Genomic DNA, 20,725 nt, shown 5'->3' on the forward strand with positions numbered 1-20,725 from the left:
TAGAGAAGTAGTTTTATTGGATGAACCCAGCACCACCACTAGAAGACGAAGAACAGCTCCATTAAAGGACATTAGACAATCAATAATCCAGTTTATCCAAATGAGACAGAATATTTAACATCCTACAAAGTGTATATAATGTATAGCTGCTGCTTTGAGTTGCTACCTAGCAGGACCGGCCTGCTGTGTGTGTGTGTGTGTGTGTGTGTGTGTGTGTGTGTGTGTGTGTGTGTGTGTGTGTGTGTGTGTGTGTGTGTGTGTGTGTCCACACACACTGGTTCTGCCACGCAGACACGCAAACAGACATCTCATTTCAGACACTGACTTTATTTTAAAAGAGCTGTTTTTTATTCCTCTGAGGTCCATTAAAAACACACGTCTGAAAGTGATTTGTGAGAGCCTTTTTGTTGAGGTCCTGCGATGATGCTAGCCGTCCTCCATGTGTGGCTTACGCTTTCTGGGTCTGTCTCCCACGCTCGCAGGAGGCGCACAGGGAATAAATAAAGCTTTATTTAAAGTTCTGTTCTGCTCCTCCTCCTCCTCTTCTCTGTGCGCTCCCATCAGGCAGCAGATTGTCCACGTGTGCGTCCACATGTGTTTGCTCAGATACAGGTGACATCCGCTCAGCATATTCATGAAAAGTCTTTCCCTCTGAGCGTGTGCTCATCAGAGTTCGTCCCGCGACACGCGAGCGGCGGGAGGCGGCGAGTCTCCAGTCACGCTGTTCTGGGCCACGGGGCGGATGCTGCCCTGCTGGGCCGTCTTGCGGGCGTGCTGCCGGTCCCAGTCCGTGGCGACGGCCTCGTCGTCCCAGATGGTGGAGGTCTCTGTGTCACTGATGTAGCCTGGCTCTCCAGTGTAATGGGTGGGATAGATGAGCAGGGGCTCCACGGAGAAGGCCTTCAGGTCCCGAGGGTTAAAGTGAGACATGTACTGAGTGCTGAGGAGAGAGAGAGAGAGTTTGACATATGTCATGAACACTAGGCACAACTTCAGTACTGGTAACACCTAATATGGATGGATGGATGGATGGATGGATGGATGGATGGATGGATGGATGGATGGATGGATGGATGGATGGATGGATGGATGGATGGATGGATGGATGGGTTGGTTGGTTGGTTTTGTTGCACCCAGTGTGAACTCACTATGGTTTTGTGACCTTTTCACTATTTAATTTAGCTTTAACCTCTGACTAATCACTTCCTGCAAGTTGCTACATCTGGTGTTTTGACTTGATGTCCCGGAACTCAATATCTGCATAGGCAGCAAAATGTCAACCAGGGGAACAGAAAGTTCTCCCTCTCCGCTGACATGACAGTTTTTTGTGTAATCTGTGACATCGTTTTATTACTGTTTACAGTATTTACACATTCTGTGCTGCTACAGGTCGAAGATGGTTTCAGACCCCAGTGACTGTGTGGAAACTGGAGGTCCATTTATTTCAGTAGTATTTATCACAATCGATATGTCAGCTGATCATATGTTTTAGTGGAAAGCAGGACAAATAATTTGTCATTCTTGTTTCATCATATGTGGCTTTTGCTGAGCAGAAAGAAATGCAGTATTCAAGAGTGTAATTGATGTTTTTCTGGCTTTTCTCACAATCCAAAAACAAAACTAAAAACTGACCTCTTAAATTAACAAGTCATAAGACAAAAAACCAATATCCTTCAACAACAACAACCTGGAAACCAGTCTGTGAATAAATAAGTGCAAATAAAGTATTTCAATAAATGTCATGGAACATTCACCCCATCAGATCTAAATGGCACCTGCATTTGTATGCACCACCGTTACAGCAGTGCAGCGGGGGGGCGGGGGCTCACAGGTCGGTCTGGCAGCATCACACAGACCAGGATCAGCGGGTTGTGTGCCATGTTTTGGGTCTCTACCCAATAGAGCACACAATTCGCCGCTGTTTCTCTTTATAATGTAATGAAATGTAACAGTTTGACTATTTCCTGTTTCTCACACCTAAACAAGCTCCAGTTTTCTCTCCATTGAATACACACACTGTGTTTACCTAGTAATCCATACACTGCACACACATCTCCATGTATTTATATAGTAACACACACACGCACACAGTGTCCATCCCTCCCCAACCCCCACTCCCAGGCCTCTATCAATGGGAATCCTGTCCCCGTTCTGCACCCAGCAGGAAGAGCCGTGCCGGCCCGCATTCCTCCACGGAGAGACGGAGGGGGAGGAGACGCGGGTGACACGGAGGGAAGGTAGGGAGTGGGTGCGCACAAAAGCAAAGGCCGGGAAATAAAAGGGGTTTAAAGAAAGAACCAAGGAGCTGGAGGAGAGCTGGGGACGGCGGAAAGAGCCGGGGTTCAGGGTGGAGGTGGAGGACAGAACGCTCCCCAGTCGAAAAGACAGGAAAACAGGCATGGAGTGGAGAACAATCGGTGCCCTGTGTGAGGAGGAGGGGGGCGGTGGGCTGGAGGAGGAAAATAAAGATAGCGGGACATAATCCGGGCCACACAGAGCAGGCGGAACGGAGCTGGGGCTGAACCAGACATAGGTCGCGGTACCACTGGAGCAAACACTGGAAAACGACACTGGCACCGAGCATGTCAACATGTGTTTGTGTCTATGTATAGATAATTACTGTGGTATTACAGTAGGCCTTTGGCGAGTCTACTAGTTTACGGCTCTCACTGGGTTTGGTGCACGGCATTCGGCTCCTTTCCGTCTGCAGCTCTGTTCTGAACGCGGATCACCTGACGCTCCCGCGTGAGCGCTCCTACATTGTCTGTCCCAATATTTGCCCGCGCGCTCGCAGAGCGGCCGCGTCCGAGGCCTCACTCACTTGGGGTGCTTGTCGAACATCACCGGCAGGAACTCGTCCACCGGCAGCATCCTGGCCAACGGCTGCGCCGCCAGCAGCTTCGCGGCGCCGCGCTGCGACAGCGCGTAGCCCAGCGTCCAGTAGGAGTAGTCGGCCTCCACCAGGTTGTGCACGCCGTCCACCGAGCGCTCCGGCTGCTGCACCTGCATGCGCTTACGGCCCACGTAGCTGCAGCGGGGGGGGGGGAGAGGGGAGCGGGGAGGACATGTAGGAGGCTCCGTAACATGCGTGAGGTGGTGGTGGCTGTGTGGGATCTTACATGAGGTCCCAGTCCAGCTGGGCTTCGCTGATGTCGTCCATTACTGCCTGCAGCCGCCGCTTGAACCTGGGCTCGAACCTCACGTCGTCCTCTAAAACAAGGACTTTGTGGAGGCCGCGTTCGATCACCTGTCAATCACACGACAGCCGCTGCAGAGTCGCGCCATCACGGTCATCAGCCTGTGAGCGCTTTACTCACCTGCGTCCATATAGAGTGATGGCTGAGGAAGCAGCCGATCTCCCCTCGGGTCAGCACCCGCCCAGAGTAGGGGTCCTTGTAGCCCGGCATCATCTCTATTCCCAGCGCCTGCAGCTGGGACGTGTTCAGAGCCCTGTGACATGACGAGAAGGAGCAAGAATGAGAACGGGCTGTTTTTAGCGAAACACACAAAACAAAGTCATCGCGGCAAAATCGAGCAGGTTGCAACATGCAATAAATCCTGCCAGAAAAACAAAGTCTGTGAGGGGGATTAGGGCCTTCTCAACAGTGGATTAGAGTAAAGTAGCAGAGATCAGGGAAAGTAATTGAACTGTAGTCCCACAAACAGTATGTCGTTTAGGCTGGACGCACAAACGTACTGACAGGAAACGAAAGATAGAGACCATCAGGGTCGACATAACGCAACTCAGATGTTTGATTTTTAATTTGACCAGACTGTGTGTGTGACACCTACTTGCCGTCCACTGCATCTATTAATGAGGCACGAAGACCCAGCGTGATCATTGTTTTCAGCATCCGGGTCCTTCGGTCCAGCCGCCGCTTCAGGTTGATCAGGAAAATCTGATAATACAGAAAAAGATGATAATAGTTCAAGGTTCTATATGATGTGATCAGTAATAAAACAGAAGCCAGGGTGGTTATAAGTCACCTCATCAAAGCCCACTGTGTCCTGTGCTGCTGGTGGAGAGTACAGGTACTCGGAGGGTTCAATATCATGGTCAACTGAGAATAACAGGAAGGAGGCAAAAGGTTAAAACCGCAGAAACAGCATTAGAGGATTATTGACTTCCTGTGGATTGAGGTGGCTTCTATTATTTAGCTTATTTAAAATCAGAGCTGAGGGAAAAGGGAGGTCAAGGAGGGTAGAAAATAAAGCAAAGGCCGAGGGCAGTCGATGAGAGAGTGATGGTGCTGAAGAAGAAGAAATAAACCTGAGAGGTGAAGTAATGAAGGAGGGACAGAGAGTCAGGACACAACAGCTGGAACATGTGTGTACTCACTCAAAGCCTCAGTGATGGTGTGTGTGAAGCTCTCGCTCTCATCTTCCACACTCTGCTGGGGTTTGAGAGGGACAGGCAGGAAACCGTAGTGTTCTCTGTTACACACGTACATCTGCACGCCTGGGAACACACACACACACACAGGCGCACACACACACACAGGCGCACACACACACACACAGGCGCACACACACACACACGCACACGCACACGCACACGCACACACACACACACACACACACACACACACACACACACACACACACACACACACACACACACGTAAACACGACCTCATGACCGGGGATTTTAAATAAACAAACACTTTACTCCTATCTAGACAATAAATCTACACAACCTACACAAAAGAAAACTCAAATAAGCTTCCATACATTATAGAAATATTTGCTCGGGGACTAATAAAAGAATAGAAATGTACAGAAATAATCTGCTAGAAAACTTTTCTAGCAGATCTCTCGTCTTCCCAGTTGGACGCTCTCACTGACCTCCTCTAGAGTTTCACTGTATGTTGGAAGCGCTTGCGTCTGAGATCACACCGTGCCCAATCTGCTAATGTTTACTTTTAATAGAGCTGGCGAGTGAATGCCGACATCATCATCAAAATGGAAGCTTAAGGGCTCTGTTTGTTCCAAATGTGTGTTTCTTGTAGTCAAGCACTAAAATCGTCAAACACTGTTAGCATGCTAACCAATGTCCACACGCACCAACACATCGAGTGCTCGGTCTCACACACCTTCCTACCTCTTCCTGCGTGTGGGTTAAAGGGCTCTGCTCAGACCCACCTGCCTGACGCGCAGAGAACGCAAACACCATGATGTCGTCAAACGCCCAGCTGTAGTCCGGGTGGGGCGGGTGGAAAGCCACGTCCTTGCTGGATTGGCGGCGCAGGTCCAGCAGGAAGGTGCTGTGCACCATGGGAACGGGGAAGCAGCCGAGGCGCTTCCACTCCCTGATGGGCTGGTAGTCGGGGATGCGCTTATAGTAGCCCTGAGCGAGAGGAAGAGGAGGTGCCGTAAATCCGCTGCGGCCGCGGGGGCGCCTCCAGCGCGTGGGTCCGGACTGTACCTGGGGGGTGATGCCGCACCAGAAGTTGGAGTAGAGCGAGCGAGACTCCAGCATGGGAGCCACCAGCGTCAGGTTCTCGGCCATCATCAGGTTCAGCACACGGGGGTTTGTCAGCAGGTTGTCGCTGTCCACGTACTGCAGGGGAGCACAGAGGAAGAAGCGGCATGAGCGGCTGGTCTAAAGCTGCTGTTAGTGAGTCTGACCAGCCAGTCCCTCCTATTATTGCACATTTACACTGAAGTGATGGAGAATGAAACCCGTACCAGTATGTAGTCGGCCCATCGCTCCCTGGCAGCCCTCAGCGCTGCCTGCCTCAGCTTCATCACGTGGCTGAACCTGGAGGGGGGCCAGTGCTTCGGACCCCACTCATCCACGTAGGACCTGGGGAAAAGATGGACGTCTCCTCATTCACATGCACAAAGCGCTAACAGATGCAGCCTGAGGAAACGGGGGCTCACTTCGGGTCCTCCATGGGCCTCCACTCCACGTAGTGGTACACGCCCTGGGCCCTCTTCAGCCACTCTCTCAACATGGCAGTGGTGTTGTCTGTGTTATGGTCCGTCGCTGCCCTGAAACACAAACACAAGCCCGGGATGTGACTCAGACGAAGTCAACTCTGGAACAGAGGAGTCACTGTGACAGGCTCAAAGCGCCGCACGGCTGCTTAGAGAAGCAGCCACCGAACCGCCAGACAGGTCGGACGGTTCTCACCCACCTCCAGGTCTGAGAGCCATTATGATCACGGACAGTAAATGATCACAAAGATGAACTGAGGGAGCACACACACGCACACACACACACGCACACGTACACGCACACACACGAACACGCACGCACACACACACGCACACACACGCACCCGCACACACACACACACAGGACTAGTTTGCCAGTACTGTACTTCAACATCCTTGGAAGCGTCAGAAAAACAAAAAAACACCTGTGTCTGTAAACAGAATGTTCACCCTGCAGAGACAACACATCCGGACCTGACGGGAGTTTTCCACTGCTCGCTGCACGGCCTCCACAATCCCACCTGTTTTAAATCGGCTCACATAAACATCAGCCCTGAAACACCTGTGATTTAGGAAGGTGCACACAAAGACACGCACACGCTTACAGTAGGCGATGACACAACTACACACCTGGAAGCATCCACCCAGATGCCTGCAGAGTCTTGTATTACAGGAGAAAGAGCTCCCCTGCGTCTGGAATTTCAGACAGATAAACACTTCATCCAGCATAACCAGCAGCTAGAGAAGCCCCAAGCAGACGGCGCGGTCAATAATGGTAATAACGGGCGCAGGCCTGCACTCGCACACGCGGGACTGATCACACAGGCGTTCAAACGGCGGTTAGAAGACAAATAATGTATGTTCTTGGTGCGTGACAGCCTGGGAGCGCGTGTGCGAGCGCATTGGAGCACGAGAGCAATAAACGGAGCAGCCTCTCAGAAACGCACCGAACACCTGATCCACAGGTAATGAGCAGATGTGCACACATCCACACGCTTCCTCCACCGCTGAACTGTGCAGTGCTGGAGGATACGGCTGTGTTCCTACATGCTACCGACCGCCTCAGGCAGGGATTCAAAGAGAGGGAGGTGAATTAGAGCAAGACTTTTAAATATACGTCTTATGTACGTTCATGAGTAAATAAGACAGAACAGAATGCATGAGATTGTCTCTAAATTACTTTGTTTAACTGAACATGTGTGAGCTGGATTGGAAATTTGTGACATTTAAACCCGCTCAGACCTTTTGATGCATCACGCTGTTTTACACACGAGACACTAAAACACTAATGATGCTTTTACTGTGGGTCAGAAACATCAGAATCCTGCTGGAGTCCTTGTTTGTAGTTTACAGGCCTCGTGGGTGCAGACGCCGCAGTCCATAAAGGTCAAAGGAAAGGTCAGATCATGTCGCCTCAGCCTCAGCCTAAGAAACACATGTGTGTAAATGAACACGCGAGCATGTCCTGTAACACGCCTGCTTCAATGCTGGTTTACTGCTTCTTGTTTTCCACAAGCACATCCTCCAAGCCTGAGCCTCCCACTGCCAAGCCCTTCTGAGCGCTCGGGACTCTGAGTACACTGTGTGATTTTCCATTAGCAACATTAAATCTTTTCATGCCTTGTGAGTTCTGGAAACACGGAGTTTAGTGATGCAGGCCAGGGACGCAAATGCACCAACAAACAAGCAGCACGAAACAAAGGGAGGGTTTTGGTTCCAGACAGTAAAGAGTAAGTTTAATAATAAGTGAAATAATGTCATCTCTCCTCTTCCTCCTCATTTTATTTTTTCTGCAGGCAGAATCAGCCACTGGAGCTGGTGAACTGTAGTCTCTAAAGCCACAGGACCAGGTTCACCTTTTCTATGTGGGCATGACGTACACAGGAAAGAGAAGGAAACAGAGGAAATATATCTGCATATAAACGCACGGGCTTCTGAACACGCACCTCCTCCTTCAGTGCCTTTGCATCACTCTCCCTCCTGCCTTCTTGCCTCATGCTGCGTCCCCTCGTGCGCGTGTTGAAGCTTACACTACACTGCAGCCTCATTATTCCGCTGCCTGCAGCGCTCGGCTTAGGCTTCCTGTCCTCTTTGCTTTCTTTATGATCAGCATCTGGGCAGCACATGCTTCCTGAGACCTCACCTCCACATCCCACCACTCCCTTTCTGCTTGGATGTCCCCCGATCCTTCCCATCAGCGCTGTAAACGCTGTCCTTCTTTCACCCACTCGTCCTACATCTGTCCGCAATCAGTGCCCCAGCAACTAGGCTGGAGTATCGTCAATGAAAATCACAAAGCTAATAATGTTAAATAATGTCTTAGTGTATCGTATTAGTTATTAATAACAATACATAAAGGAGGAATCCTGCATAAAACCATGACAATGCACTCACACACCTCCCTGATCTCAATGTGATCATCATCCCACCACAGAACTCTCTCTTTCTCCCACTCCCCTCGGTGCGTGTGCCACGCAGGGCTGACATCTGGCTTTAAACACAGAGCTCTGACCCTTTCAGGTAAACACAGGTCTGAGAGGCCCCGGCAGCCTGGTGTTACCTGAGTGTACATTCAATAAACTATCTAATATCACTGCCAATAATGACCGGGTGCTGCGTGTAATTAAGAGGCCAGAACGCCTTTCAGACCTGTGCATGGATGTCTTTAAAACATAATAACCACGCTGGTGTTGACATTGCATTATAGGCTGTGGGCTGACGTGGCTACAGGCCTCCTGATGGCACAGAAGGGCAAAGGAGGTGGAGGAGGAGGGGCAGATGGGTAGAAAGATGGAGAGAGAGAGAGAAGGAGGGGCGAGCGAGACGGGACTCAAATTCCTCACGACTCAGGGTCAACACATGAAGGCAGGGCTCCAGGGCTCGCACCGGAGTGTCAGGCAATAACAGGTACAGGCAAAGCAGACGCAAAGAGGCAAAGACGATGAAGACAGAAGCGATGGAGGAACAGAAGGATGTCAGGAAACGAGATACAAGGAGGGAGCACAGTAGCTAAGCTGTGAAACTGATAACAGATGGAGAGAGAGGCAGATGATGCTAAAATAATAGACCCTGTATAAAAACATGGGCTTCAGTTATAATGAAATACCAGACTCCAGATGCGACTTCTCGTACCAAAGTGCCATTATTGAACATCTCAGCCTTTGCCCAAGTCGCTGGGAGCTGCTGCCAAACACTCACAATGCTGCTGGACGTGCACTGGAACCGCATCTGAGCGAGAGTCGCTAAGAACCCAGCGCGTCCGTTCCTGCTGCTCTCTGCAGCCGATCAAGGAGCCAGCGTCAGATCTGCAGAGGCCTCTTCCTCTCACGAAAGCGCTCTAGCTCCGGGTCAGAGGAGACGGGCCACGCTCACGCCGCGGGACCAGCTCGCAGTCGCGCCAGCTGTTTAGAGCAGGGAGGCTTCTTTGTGTTAGCAGACACCGCGCAGCTGTTGGAAACATGGGAGCCGCTGCACTTAACTGATGCACGCGCCACAACAATGAAAGACGCAGGAGCCCGATAGCTTCGCTGTGTTGCTTCCTCCGGCAAACGTTCCGAACCGCACCAAGAGGTGACGTTTCCTGCAGCAGGCGAGCGAGAAATCCGACGCACGCATCCCGTCTCCAGTTTGTGTCCTTGGAGCTGCTCATGTGGCTCTGTTTCTGGACTTCACATCAAACCCCCATAAAGACGTCCAAGGACCTTCACGGTTTCCCACCCGCTGGACGTGGCTGCATCACAGTCCTCCGCTGATACTGATGGGGAGGTCAGGTGTGACCGTGGCCTTTTACTACACATGGAGGCTCTGGTTGATGTGGGGGACGGACGGGCGGGAAAGCGCATGGAAACTGAGCCAAAGGAGCGGAGCAGGAACACACGCTTGTTATTATCACTCAGGCACATGCATCCATCGCTGCTCCTCAGACGAGGCCCGCATCACCACATACACAATGCACCAGAGGCGGAACAATAATCAAACTCATCCAATACAGTGCAAAGTGCCAATACTGTGATCTAACCCCTATTGACATATATGAAAAGCATATGCTGCTAATCATTATAATGCCCATGTTGTCAGCACCAGATAACACACAACAGTCCGTCCCACCCTCATAATTTAGTCCATACATTTGGAAAATCCACTCTCCCAAAACCCCAGGAAGATAAAATCAACGATCTGGTTCAGCGACGCACTCCCACGGAAAACCAGACCCTGGGGAAACACACCTGGCACCGAGCATCCACCGGGGCGACTGGCCAGTGTTGTAAAAGCGGTTTAAGCCTGTGTGATTACTTCCATCTTCTTATATTTTCAGATCAGCCGGGGGGCAATAATAAGGAATTATACATCTGCAGAATAAACAACAATCAAAGCTAAACACGCAATGACGTCACAGGACGTGCAGCTGTCCCAAACCCTGCATAGCTTTTGGGTGCAGCACTTCCGTTGACCAAAAGGGAAAGGGGACCCTTGACACCGAGAGGCGGCTGAGTTCACTGCTGCTGCATAAATCACCTGAGAGCCTCCGCTTACGGGACTAGTCCACAGGCCTCACATTTGGATGACAATTAAACGAAAAGCAGATAGATTTATGTTGAGGGTGTTGTTTGGGGGGGGGGGGTCATAGCCCTCAGAGGTCAGTGAGGTTCTGCTTTATCTCTTTAAAGGCTTTTATTTGTTAGGACTCGCCGCCGCCTCAGCTGGACGTGGACGGGTTCATATCCAGGTGCTCCTCGCCGCAGGGGGGCGTTCGGCCGACCTCGCTTTGCCAGAGGACAGAGGGAGATCTGAGTCACGGTGTTGGAGCTGACACTTTCCCATGATCCACGCCCGTTTGGGTGATACATGGACCTGCTGGGACGTCCCATTCAATGCAGTGAAGAAGAGTTAGTGGGAGCTATGGGAATGTGGATTCACCAACCTGCTCAATGCCCTTGGGGTGATTTCCCACCTCCCCCCTCTTTCTCTAATTCCCCGCATTCTTTCATTCTTTAACAGCAGCACGTGAGCCCTTCTCACTGCTCTGCCACTTCTCTGTCAGACCTGTGCCCGCTTGCAGGGAGGAAACCTCCAAAGGCAGAATATTCTGACCAACCCAACTGTCAGCAGGAGTCAGACCTGAAGAAACAGGGCGAGAACCTGACCTTGGTGATCGGTACAAACGATGCTGGTGTGGTGTACATGCTCCGACTGGAAGCGTTGGGCCTCCCAACATCCTCCCACCGCCCAAGGCTTCTCAAAGGATGTGGAGACATGGCTGATCATCATTCTCATCATGCTCATCGTCATGAATCATTATAGTGAAAGCTCAGCTTGTAGAATGGCATGCTCTGCCGCTGCCTCGTCACGCAGGTGCAATACAAACACAGGTTAACAGAGACTCGAGGAATAAGAGGCCGATCTGGAGATTAAAGGGGAGACAGGACGAACTTAATGAAGCAGGAATGAAGCCAAGGCACCAAACTCAAACACATGACCGACCCAGAACCCGTGGAAAAGCCACGACCTTTTTATCCCCACGAGCCTTCAGAGCGGCCTGTGCTGCTGTTTGCCCACAAGGGAGGCAGTTACACATATTTCAAGTTCATGCAGTGCTTTAGTAGTGAAGTAGTGAAATGTGGTGGGCCTGACTGGACCCCAGAGCAATGGATTGATTGGATTTACTGAAATGATTAAGTTACGGTATAAAGTGAGTCCAGCCAGCAGAATGTCTGTAATGTACTGTGAGGACTTTAGAAGCAGGACAAGGCGTTTTCATGAACTCATCCAAGACGCTTCTTCACTCCCAGGACGGCTCATCATCACACATCAGGCTGGTCGTTTCTTGTGGTACTGCAAACATAACCAGCATGTCCCAAAAACACGCTTTACGTGACATCTGGGACCGAATGTGACATTTATTGGGTGGTTCGACTCACTGACGACAAAAGGAGAAGCACAAAGCTGCGTAAGAAGTCATTGCTCTAAACAGCCTGACCACCAAACCTTTTTATTTGGTTTTTGAATGATCAGAGAAATCAGTTCTCTGACGACATTACAGATGTTTTGAATATCCCCACTGTTTCTAATTAGCACTTTTGCTGCAGAAACAAAGCAGCACCAGCTCCGAAACGCCAGCGAACGAAAGAAAAAGTCCTGTGTTGGACCCAATGTGAGTGTCCTTGTTCTCCCGTGATGAACGTCTGTGTCAGTGACACTTGCCCGCGAGAACACACGCGCTTGTGTGAGACGGCCGTGACCTGCGTCACACAGGCTGGATGTGACCCCCCCTCCTGGCTTCACCTGCAGTGTGGAGAGATGCCACTCACAGCTGACGGGGCCCCGGCCACAAGGCCCCTTTGATGCCTCGCTCCAGAGGCCCGGCTCTGTATTGGGTTTCTGTCTATGCGCGCTGTGAGGAGGGTCTCCGGGCTGGAAACAAATCCCCCTTTCAAACAAAGGCCAGACGCTCAGCAAAGGACACAAAACTAAGGAATGTCGAGCGCCAATAGAGGGAAACATTCACCGGCTTGTTGTTGCATAGCTGACATAACATAGTGTAGATGCCTCTGATAATCACCCTGCTCCTCTCTGGTCCACCAGGCTCACACACACACACACACACACACACACACACACACACACACACACACACACACACACACACACACACACACACACACACACACACCCTGCTGTCAGAGCTTCTCGTGGTGCCCTTTCATCCCGTCACCTGCGGGGCATTTTTAAGAACACCTTATTATCCCAGCGTGCTTTTCTAACACCGAACCGACCACCGGGGCGAGGGCCTCTTTCATACCTGCTGCCCCGCAGTTTTAAAGCCCCGCGTCTGCAGGTTTGCGCTGACTCGGACGGAGAGGATCGTGATTAAGGGTTGAGGCGCACTGCGACGCGCTCGGCGGCTCTTTCATGTTTCTCACAGCGTGCAATTTGGACGCCAGCGCGCACGCGAGGCGCGTCCTAAAAGGCAGCAACAGGTCCCCCAGCGCTACAACACGCTCCACTCCACGGTGATGTACAAGCCTTGAAATATAGGAGTGAACGCGAACATGTGACCGGTGACCGGTTAACAGACACCAGACACACACTCCGTGATCAGAACGTACTTTTGACTCATAATGAATGCAGGTCGCCGCGTGCGCGCCTCTCACCAGATCGCTATGCGCTCCTTCGGGTACTCCAGCCTCTCGATGCAGCCCAGGTAGTGTGGCAGGCTGTGCGCCGCATTGCGAGCCACAATGGCGATCATAACCTTCGGCTTCAGCAGCGAGGACTCCGGCTTGACCTGCTCCTGCACGCGCGTCGCCAGCTCCGCCGCGCCGCCGCGCACCACAGCGGCGATCAGCGCCCACAGCGCACCGACTCCCACGGACGCGACCGCCCGCATCATCGCTTCCACTCTGCCGCTGTTCCTCCGACCTGGACCCGCGGCGGGTAGAGGGAGAGACTGGGAGAGAGGGAGGGAGGGGGAGGCAGGATAAAAGGTGGGGAGAGGGTGGGCGGAGGGCTTTTACCTTTTACCCCTCCTACCCCCTGCTCGCTCCCGTTTCGTGTGCGCGCGGCCTCGGGGCGCTTCTCGGTAAAATCACAGCCACGAGTTTGATTAAGCGTTAATTTTCACTTATGGCTTATAACGTACAGTTCGTTCGGTCCATTTCTGCTTCTTCCCTGTCGCGTTTCTTCTCACTGTTCTGTTTTGTGAGTCTTTTCCTTCCAGTTTTCCCACCCTTTCATATCTGACAGCCTCTGAATGCCCCTGAAGTCACCAGCGCCGACATGAGCCTGCCAGACAGCTGCGCCTTTTTACTGCGCTCCAAACTTCCTCTGTGCGCGCCGAACAGAGAGCAGGACACAAAAGAAGAGTCCGACTGCACGACAACACGTTCAAAGTGAACCACTGCAAACCAATTATCTTCAAAAGCCCCACAGATGAATCTGAAGCGCTTCTTTATTAATACAGTGGATCACAACAGGACAACTAGGCTGCTGTGTTACTCTGAGAAGCAGCCTATTGGCTTCTATGTCACGTTAATAATGTCTGAGAATAAACAGACACAGACAGACACATCTGTTTTCCTGTAAGTGAGTCTCTGCTGACCACATTAGTATCCTCTCAAAAGATCATAAAGATCCGACATCATCACCGTAGCCTTGACTACCTGACCTGACCACTCCCACTGCCGACTGGTCACTTTCTGCTTTTATCCGTGCTCTTTATCCTCCTCTCTCTGTTTTTATGTTCATTCAAAGATCGACTTTATTACAAACAACATGTTGTGACTTGGCTCCGAGCTGAAATATTTGCGAAAGACAGGAGTGTGAGTAGGAAAACCAGTGCATGAGCAGCATCGTTTCTAACAAAATGTCGGCAGTAGAAAACACTGAACCATCATGGAACTAAAATTAAACCTCCAACTAGTGCATGACAGCAAAGGAAAGCGCCAAACCAACAATGACACCATAACACAAACATTCAATACGGCTGCTCCATAACATCAGAGGATCACAGTGAAACACTGAGCCACAGTCTAAATTGCAGGATGTACTTCCCTATAAGTAGCTACGAGTCCAAATGCCTGCACCAGGCTCCACATACAATCATAACACGGCACTCCATGCTCTTATAGCATCACTGAAGCCCAGCACTGGCCTTTGTTTAATTATAATCCCCACACAGACATGTCTCTCACATGGCACTGTCTCCTCCCTTCATGAAGGTAATGAGAGTATGCTGCTGGATGCTCACTGTGGATGAGGGACCTGGGGAGCCGTGACTCCACTCTGTCTGAGTAATCCCTTAGCTCCCTCTAGAGCTTTCTCAAAGTCAGTTACTGTAAGATGGGTTAAAAAAAACATGGAGGACGTCACCGCATCACTGATGAAATGCTAAACCTCCACAGAGAGCGTTACTCTAGGGAATATTTCCTGACCTGCAGTCTGGTTTTTACTGGGGCCTCTGAAAGGCCAGACATCAGAGCTGCTTAGAGACACCAAGCACTGACGTACAGTATAGGGACGAGCTCCCATTGGAAAAAGAGCGTTTAAAGCCACGTCACTGTGAAGCGTCCGCTCCCGTCTCCACAGCAGCCTGACCCTGTTGACTCCATGCCAGGCTCCAGCACCAACTCAGCCTCTGATACGCCTCCATTATTCCAGGCTGGCGTGGGACCTCCCCTGACACAGGAAAACATCTGCTTTGTAATTTTGGTCTCACGCTTGACACGCGACCGTTTGTGCAAAATTGTATGTGCTTTTTCTCAGTGAAGTTCGAGATGAACGCGTCTGGTACAGCAGAAGCTGCCAACGTTTGGCTGGTGAACATGTGGTTGAGGAGAAAACATGGACGTCTCTGTGCTTCAGCTCTAAATAGCAGAGCAGGGATTGTGGCACTTCCTGATTGTTTTCTACAGCAACGTGAACGCATTGTCTCATCATCCGTGCCCAAAAGCCCAAAGAAAGATGGGAATCTGAAGTGAAGCAAAGGCCTGTCCCCTCATTATACTTATCTGATTTATGTCTTTGCTTGCATGTGTGTGTGTGTGTGGGTGGGTGGTTTAGGATTTCATGTGTCCTCGCTCCGAGCTGTCAGAGTGATGTACAGCCCTGATACGTAGTGTTTTATCTTGCAGAGAGCTCACAGAACGCATGTTAGCGTCGCGGCTAAAGCCCAGAGCCAGCAGATGGTGCTCTTGTTTTATCGTGAGCATCCCTCTCTCTCTCTCTCTCTCTCTCTCTCTCTCTCTCTCTCCTCCACCCGCCAAGAGAGTCGTGTCATGGGGGGATTCAGGTTCAGTCACAGTGGAGAGGAAAACACTCATTCTGATCAGATGACTGGGACTGATGAGATCAAGCCCAAACATGACTGAATCACTGATGCTGCTGAGGCGCAGTGTGGCTCCAGGGATTGAATGGGATCCAACATTAGTGCAGAAGCAGGATATCAGTATCAGTCCATCCTGCTCTGCTGGTCACCTGAGTGAGGCAAGAAGTCGTTTCCAATACAGCTGAAGCAGCAAATTCCACTGTGGATCTCAAGCAGAGGCATCCAGACGGCTGCATAATTATACATGGATTAAATACAATGTGTGTAAACTGAACAATTAGCCGCCTGGGATTTAAGTAGGTCACTTCTTGTGGGTGTGTGGCATGAATGCAAATGCGTCTAATTCCACCTCCTTTAAGCCGCGCCTCATGTCAGCGGCTTCTCTGCCGAGGTAATCCAGAGTATGGATCTGCAAGATGAGGCTTTACATGCAAATAGACAGGGAGGAGGGAGCGGACGAGACGAGCAGCCGGGCTGACTCACTGTAGGAGGACGACATATGGGCTCCGTGAGCTGTAGATGGGCTGCAAACGTATGGTTAAAATGATGATGGTTCAGCTGGGCTCAGCGTCATTCAGACTCTCTCTCTCACACACACACACACACACACACACACACACACACACACACCAGGGAGGAGTGGGCTCTTTATTGGCGCTGACGTCAACGTGGAAAGAACATTTCTCGCCCTGTTCGTGTCTGGGGTTAACGGGCGGCGTCCTCCTCTTCATCACTTTCTCTCCCACCGCCGGCCTCCATCACGCATTTCTCCTGCATTTTCACGCAGCCCTCCTGCAAACGCCGGTCCACGGGGACCCTTCAACGCCGCCGGTGCGTGCACCGTGGCGGCTGATCGTAACCTCATGCGCCCCCGCCAGTAAGTCACGTCAGGTACGGGGGCGTTTGTGAGTCTCGTGTGTCTGGAGCCTGACTTTTCCTCCCATAATGTGGTGGTGTGTTGAGGGTTAAAGCACGCGCTCCCACTGGGCACACATTAGTCTGAGCACAGGAGCACATATTGTTTCACTGGGTGTAGAAACCAAGGCTTTATGAAGCAACAGAGGCTTGGCTGTTATCAGCGTGCTGCTTATCTTAATTATGACGGATTACAACTATTTATTTTATGGTCACGCGTTTTGCTGTTATGCTATGGAAAACCTGCTCTTTATGACTTCACGGCATGTAGCTGCTCACACACTCCATGGGCAGTAAAAAGATAAATTATGATTCTCATTAATCCACACGTCTTGCGTTGATTCCAATTCAAACATAATAAAAATGACCCCAGCCTGTATAACTGAACGCGTCCCCGTACGCTTTGCATGTTCAACCACAGGAAGCGGCTGCAGTACCAGCGCTGTACAAGCAGGTGGAGCAACGGAGACCTGCCGTCACACACCATGACCAGAGGAAAACACACTGACTTCACAGTCCTCAGTCCACTGTCAGCATCACAGCGCTCCATTAGTCACGCACACCCTTGCGGTTACATCAAGGTGGGGTCTTTCCATTGGCATTATGCCTTCCCCAGGCCCTTACCCTGAACCTAAGCATCAACCTTAGCCCTAAAATTACACCCTAACCCTCAAACAGACCTTCAAAGTAACCATAGGGCCCCACTTTGGTAGAAAGTTTGTTGGGCCCCACTTTGATGTAACTGCAAGGACACACACACACACACACACACACACACACACACACACACAAACATGCTGATGTGAAGAGCTTCTGCATTTTTATTTTTAATAGAAAAAAAAGTATTCAAAATAATACAACAGGAAGTATCCAGTAAAGGTGAAAACAAAATAATGTGATCAGGTCTGTGTCTCCATGGCAACCACGCATCCTCCCCTTAAGCTCAACCTGGTTTGCTGCTGCCTCAGTGCCCGAAGGTGCGTGTGTATGTGTGTGTGTGTGTGTGTGCAGGCGCACGTGTGTGTTTGAACATTAAAACAAAGCGGAAGAAGAGCTGCACAGAATCCCTCTGATTAATGCTGGTGAAATGAAAGGGACACAACACTGTGACTGTGTGTGTGCGGGAAACAAAGGTTGGCAGAGGTTTGTGTTGGGCTGCGTTGTGTGTGCGTGTCTGCTGCGTGATGGTGCTCGGAGGAGGAGGAGGAGGATGTATTGGTTTGAGACACAGATACTGATTAACGCGGCTGTAGTCTGCCTGCAGTGGTGATGGGGACGAGCATGTCGAAGATGATGCATAACCGAGAAAGCCGAGAGTAAAACAAACATTACAAAAGGGGAAAATAACAGAACAGGTAGCGGAGGAAGAACATAAAAAAAAAAAAACAAGGTCCTTGACGTCAGAAGGCAGGAGGAGTTTTGAGCTTCTGAATCACAAGCTTGCTCCCTAATCTCGCACTATTAAAATATTCCAAAGTTTTCGTCGCACTCCCTCATCCATTCTCTCAGGTCCTCGTGGCCCAGAGTTCAGTGTGGAGCCCGGTGGCGTCACATGACTCTGCCTTCAGCGTCTTCTCCTCCCCGAGCGTTGAGCCCCTCCACCTGTGTGCCTCTCAGTCCTGCACACGGCCGAATGTTTCTTTGTCCGATAAAAGGGTTAAATATTGAGGATCGGACCCCGAAGGGGCAGTGGAACAGACGTGGAGGGACATATGGAAGGTCGAGGAGTTGCTGCTGTCACACTCACAGAAATAGCTGTTTGCCCGACTACGGCCGCTCCCTCTCTCTCTCCCTCCTGGCTCTGTGTGACGATGTGTGTCCATCCGTCACCACGTCCTCCTTCATCCCTCCCTCCTTTCATCTGTCTGTCCCTTCATCGCTCCATCACCTCCGTCTGTCCGCCCAGAGGCCTGGAGGGGAGAGGCGCTGAGAGGAGGGTCTCTGCAGAAAGGCTTCTCTATGCCGTTCTCTCCGTTTATCCCCCACTCTGTCCCTTGTGATTAAAATACTATCTTTGCCGTATGTTCACCAAACGCACACATGCTCACGCAAACACATACGCTGTCCTGTCACATAAACGCCCTATTGATAAAACACTGATTCAGCGTGCTCTCTAATGCGCTCACACACACAGAAGTATGCCTTTACACGCACACACACACACACTCACACACACACACACACACACACACACACACACACGGCGAGGCTCTCTGTGGGGGGTGAAGTCCGGGGGCCTCTGTGCTATGTCCCATCTTCCTCCTCTTCCTCCGAACAGTAGTCTCGCCCCTGCAAAGAAAGGGGTTACAGTCAGTAACACTCACACACACACAAGTGCTGGCATAGAACCTGCTGGATGAGGCAGTGAAGTGCTCACAGGTGGGCTACTGTGTGCTGTTATGTTCCTTTTACCTAAAACTCTAACTGCTCTCCTTCTCTCCGAGGGCTCGTCTTCTTTCAAACGAGGGTAAAAAGTGCAGGCTGCCTCAGTAGTTCAGAGTGGTGGAAAGACACAAAGCATATTTACCCAGGTAGAGCATGTATACTGCCTTGACCTGCAGGCCCATACAGAAGTGCTGCAACAGGTTTTATTGAGTGTATTACTGATAAAAAGGCAAATTGCCCTTTAATTTCAGGAGCAGCAGATAAACTTTGCTCCAGTAAACCAGCTGCATTACAGCCGTTTATGTGCAACACTAGCATTTATTTGATTCATATTTCTGTCCGACAGTCTGATAAGTGTATTATTCATTCTCATATTAACTGGATCTATTTGCAGCCCAGAGCAGGTTGTGTATTGTTGACCTGGGGCCGTTTCACAAGCTCCTTGAAGTTGTAGCAGAAAATTGAATCCAACCATCAGTCCCCATCATATCACCTTGCAAACTCATCTGTAGTCAGATCTGCCTGGTGTAATTCGAGTGGCAGACGATAAGTGCTCATCGCTGCACTGATCACCGATTCCTCCCACTACGACACCACAATGACAATGTGCACTAACGGACCCGGCTGTCTTCCTTAAATGCTTCCAAGAGCCATTAAAAGCCCCTCATGTGCTAACCCCCCCCCCCCCTCACCTTCTCAATCTTCTCGTCCAGCATCCTGAAAAATTCCTGCTGGCTTTCCGACGTGTGAATACTGAGAGAGAGAGAGAGGGAGAGAGAGAGAGAGAGAGAGAGAGAGAAAAGAGATGGAAAAGCAAGAAGGAGGGGCAGAGGAAGTTGGAGACAAGGAGGAGAAGGGAGGCAACAAATACATCATGAGAATTTTCCATTACACCCCCTACGCAGCACAAACACACGCATACGCACACAATCCTCAACTGTTTGACGAATGGAGGGTTGGGAGGCCGTGGAGGGTTTAAATAATTATTTCATGAAGTATTACCCGAGTCTCTGATCCAAAGGCCAAATACTCTGAAGCCAGCAGCAACCAATATGTACACATATACAAAGATCCATCAACACACACACGCGCACACACACACACACACACACACACACACACACACACACAGAGGTTGGCCAGGAGGCAGCGTTACAGAAGACGGACGCAATTATCACTTGGTTCACACGTCCTAATATCAACACACTGATGTGTGTCTAAGTGGGGAAAAAGGACACAATTAACGGAAATTCAAGCAATACACATTTCTACTGCAAATCAATTCATCAGCTCTAACACAGCAGCCTGAGGTCTGTGCATAAAACCAGACCTGTTGCTTGGAACAGAACCTCGTCGTTTGGTGACGTGACCGCCGTCGCTCACTTACTTCGACTTGATGTTTGCGGCAGCGACTTCTTTTTGCTGTTTGCCTCTGTACTGCACATTACTCTTCTCCTTTAAAAACACACAGACACAGACGGTCGGGTTTTCATCGCGAGCTGATAAAGCGGCTAAAAAAGCCCCCCACCGCAGACAGACATGATGAATGCGACACTGGTGTTTTCCTGTGAGCTGTAAAATGCTGCCAATGATCAACCAACATATGACACAACTTCTATATTTGACCCCTCATTGTGTGCGCATTTGTTGCTGTTTAGAGGA

General features: G+C 50.6%; 2 protein-coding genes across 4 annotated transcripts in view; both read right to left on the bottom strand.

Annotated features, from left to right (window-relative positions):
* colgalt2b (collagen beta(1-O)galactosyltransferase 2b) lies at window positions 1-13,403 on the bottom strand. The gene is made up of 12 exons (XM_029145791.3): window positions 13,092-13,403; window positions 5,884-5,994; window positions 5,689-5,806; window positions 5,426-5,560; window positions 5,143-5,347; window positions 4,340-4,459; window positions 3,988-4,061; window positions 3,793-3,899; window positions 3,318-3,450; window positions 3,120-3,247; window positions 2,822-3,028; window positions 1-940 (listed from the first exon to the last, which is right to left on the bottom strand). The coding sequence occupies exons 1-12, from the start codon at window positions 13,328-13,330 to the stop codon at window positions 667-669; spliced, it is 1,851 nt and encodes a 616-aa protein (XP_029001624.1). The 5' UTR covers window positions 13,331-13,403; the 3' UTR covers window positions 1-666.
* Window positions 13,404-17,481: 4,078 nt separating this feature from the next.
* The window catches only part of zgc:92140 (uncharacterized protein LOC447854 homolog), a 15,672-nt gene continuing 12,428 nt past the window's right edge, over window positions 17,482-20,725 (bottom strand). For all 3 annotated transcript variants that reach the window (XM_029145800.3, XM_029145799.3, XM_055508285.1), the window contains exons 4-6: window positions 20,451-20,518; window positions 19,756-19,816; window positions 17,482-18,967 (exon numbers count right to left, since the gene is read on the bottom strand). In XM_029145800.3, coding sequence (XP_029001633.1) covers window positions 18,923-18,967; window positions 19,756-19,816; window positions 20,451-20,518 — 174 coding nt within the window. In that variant the 3' untranslated portion in view covers window positions 17,482-18,922. The remainder of the gene's footprint in view (window positions 18,968-19,755; window positions 19,817-20,450; window positions 20,519-20,725) is intronic.

Source organism: Betta splendens, chromosome 4 (genome assembly GCF_900634795.4).
Source record: "Betta splendens chromosome 4, fBetSpl5.4, whole genome shotgun sequence".
In the NCBI taxonomy this organism is placed as follows: Eukaryota; Metazoa; Chordata; class Actinopteri; order Anabantiformes; family Osphronemidae; genus Betta; species Betta splendens.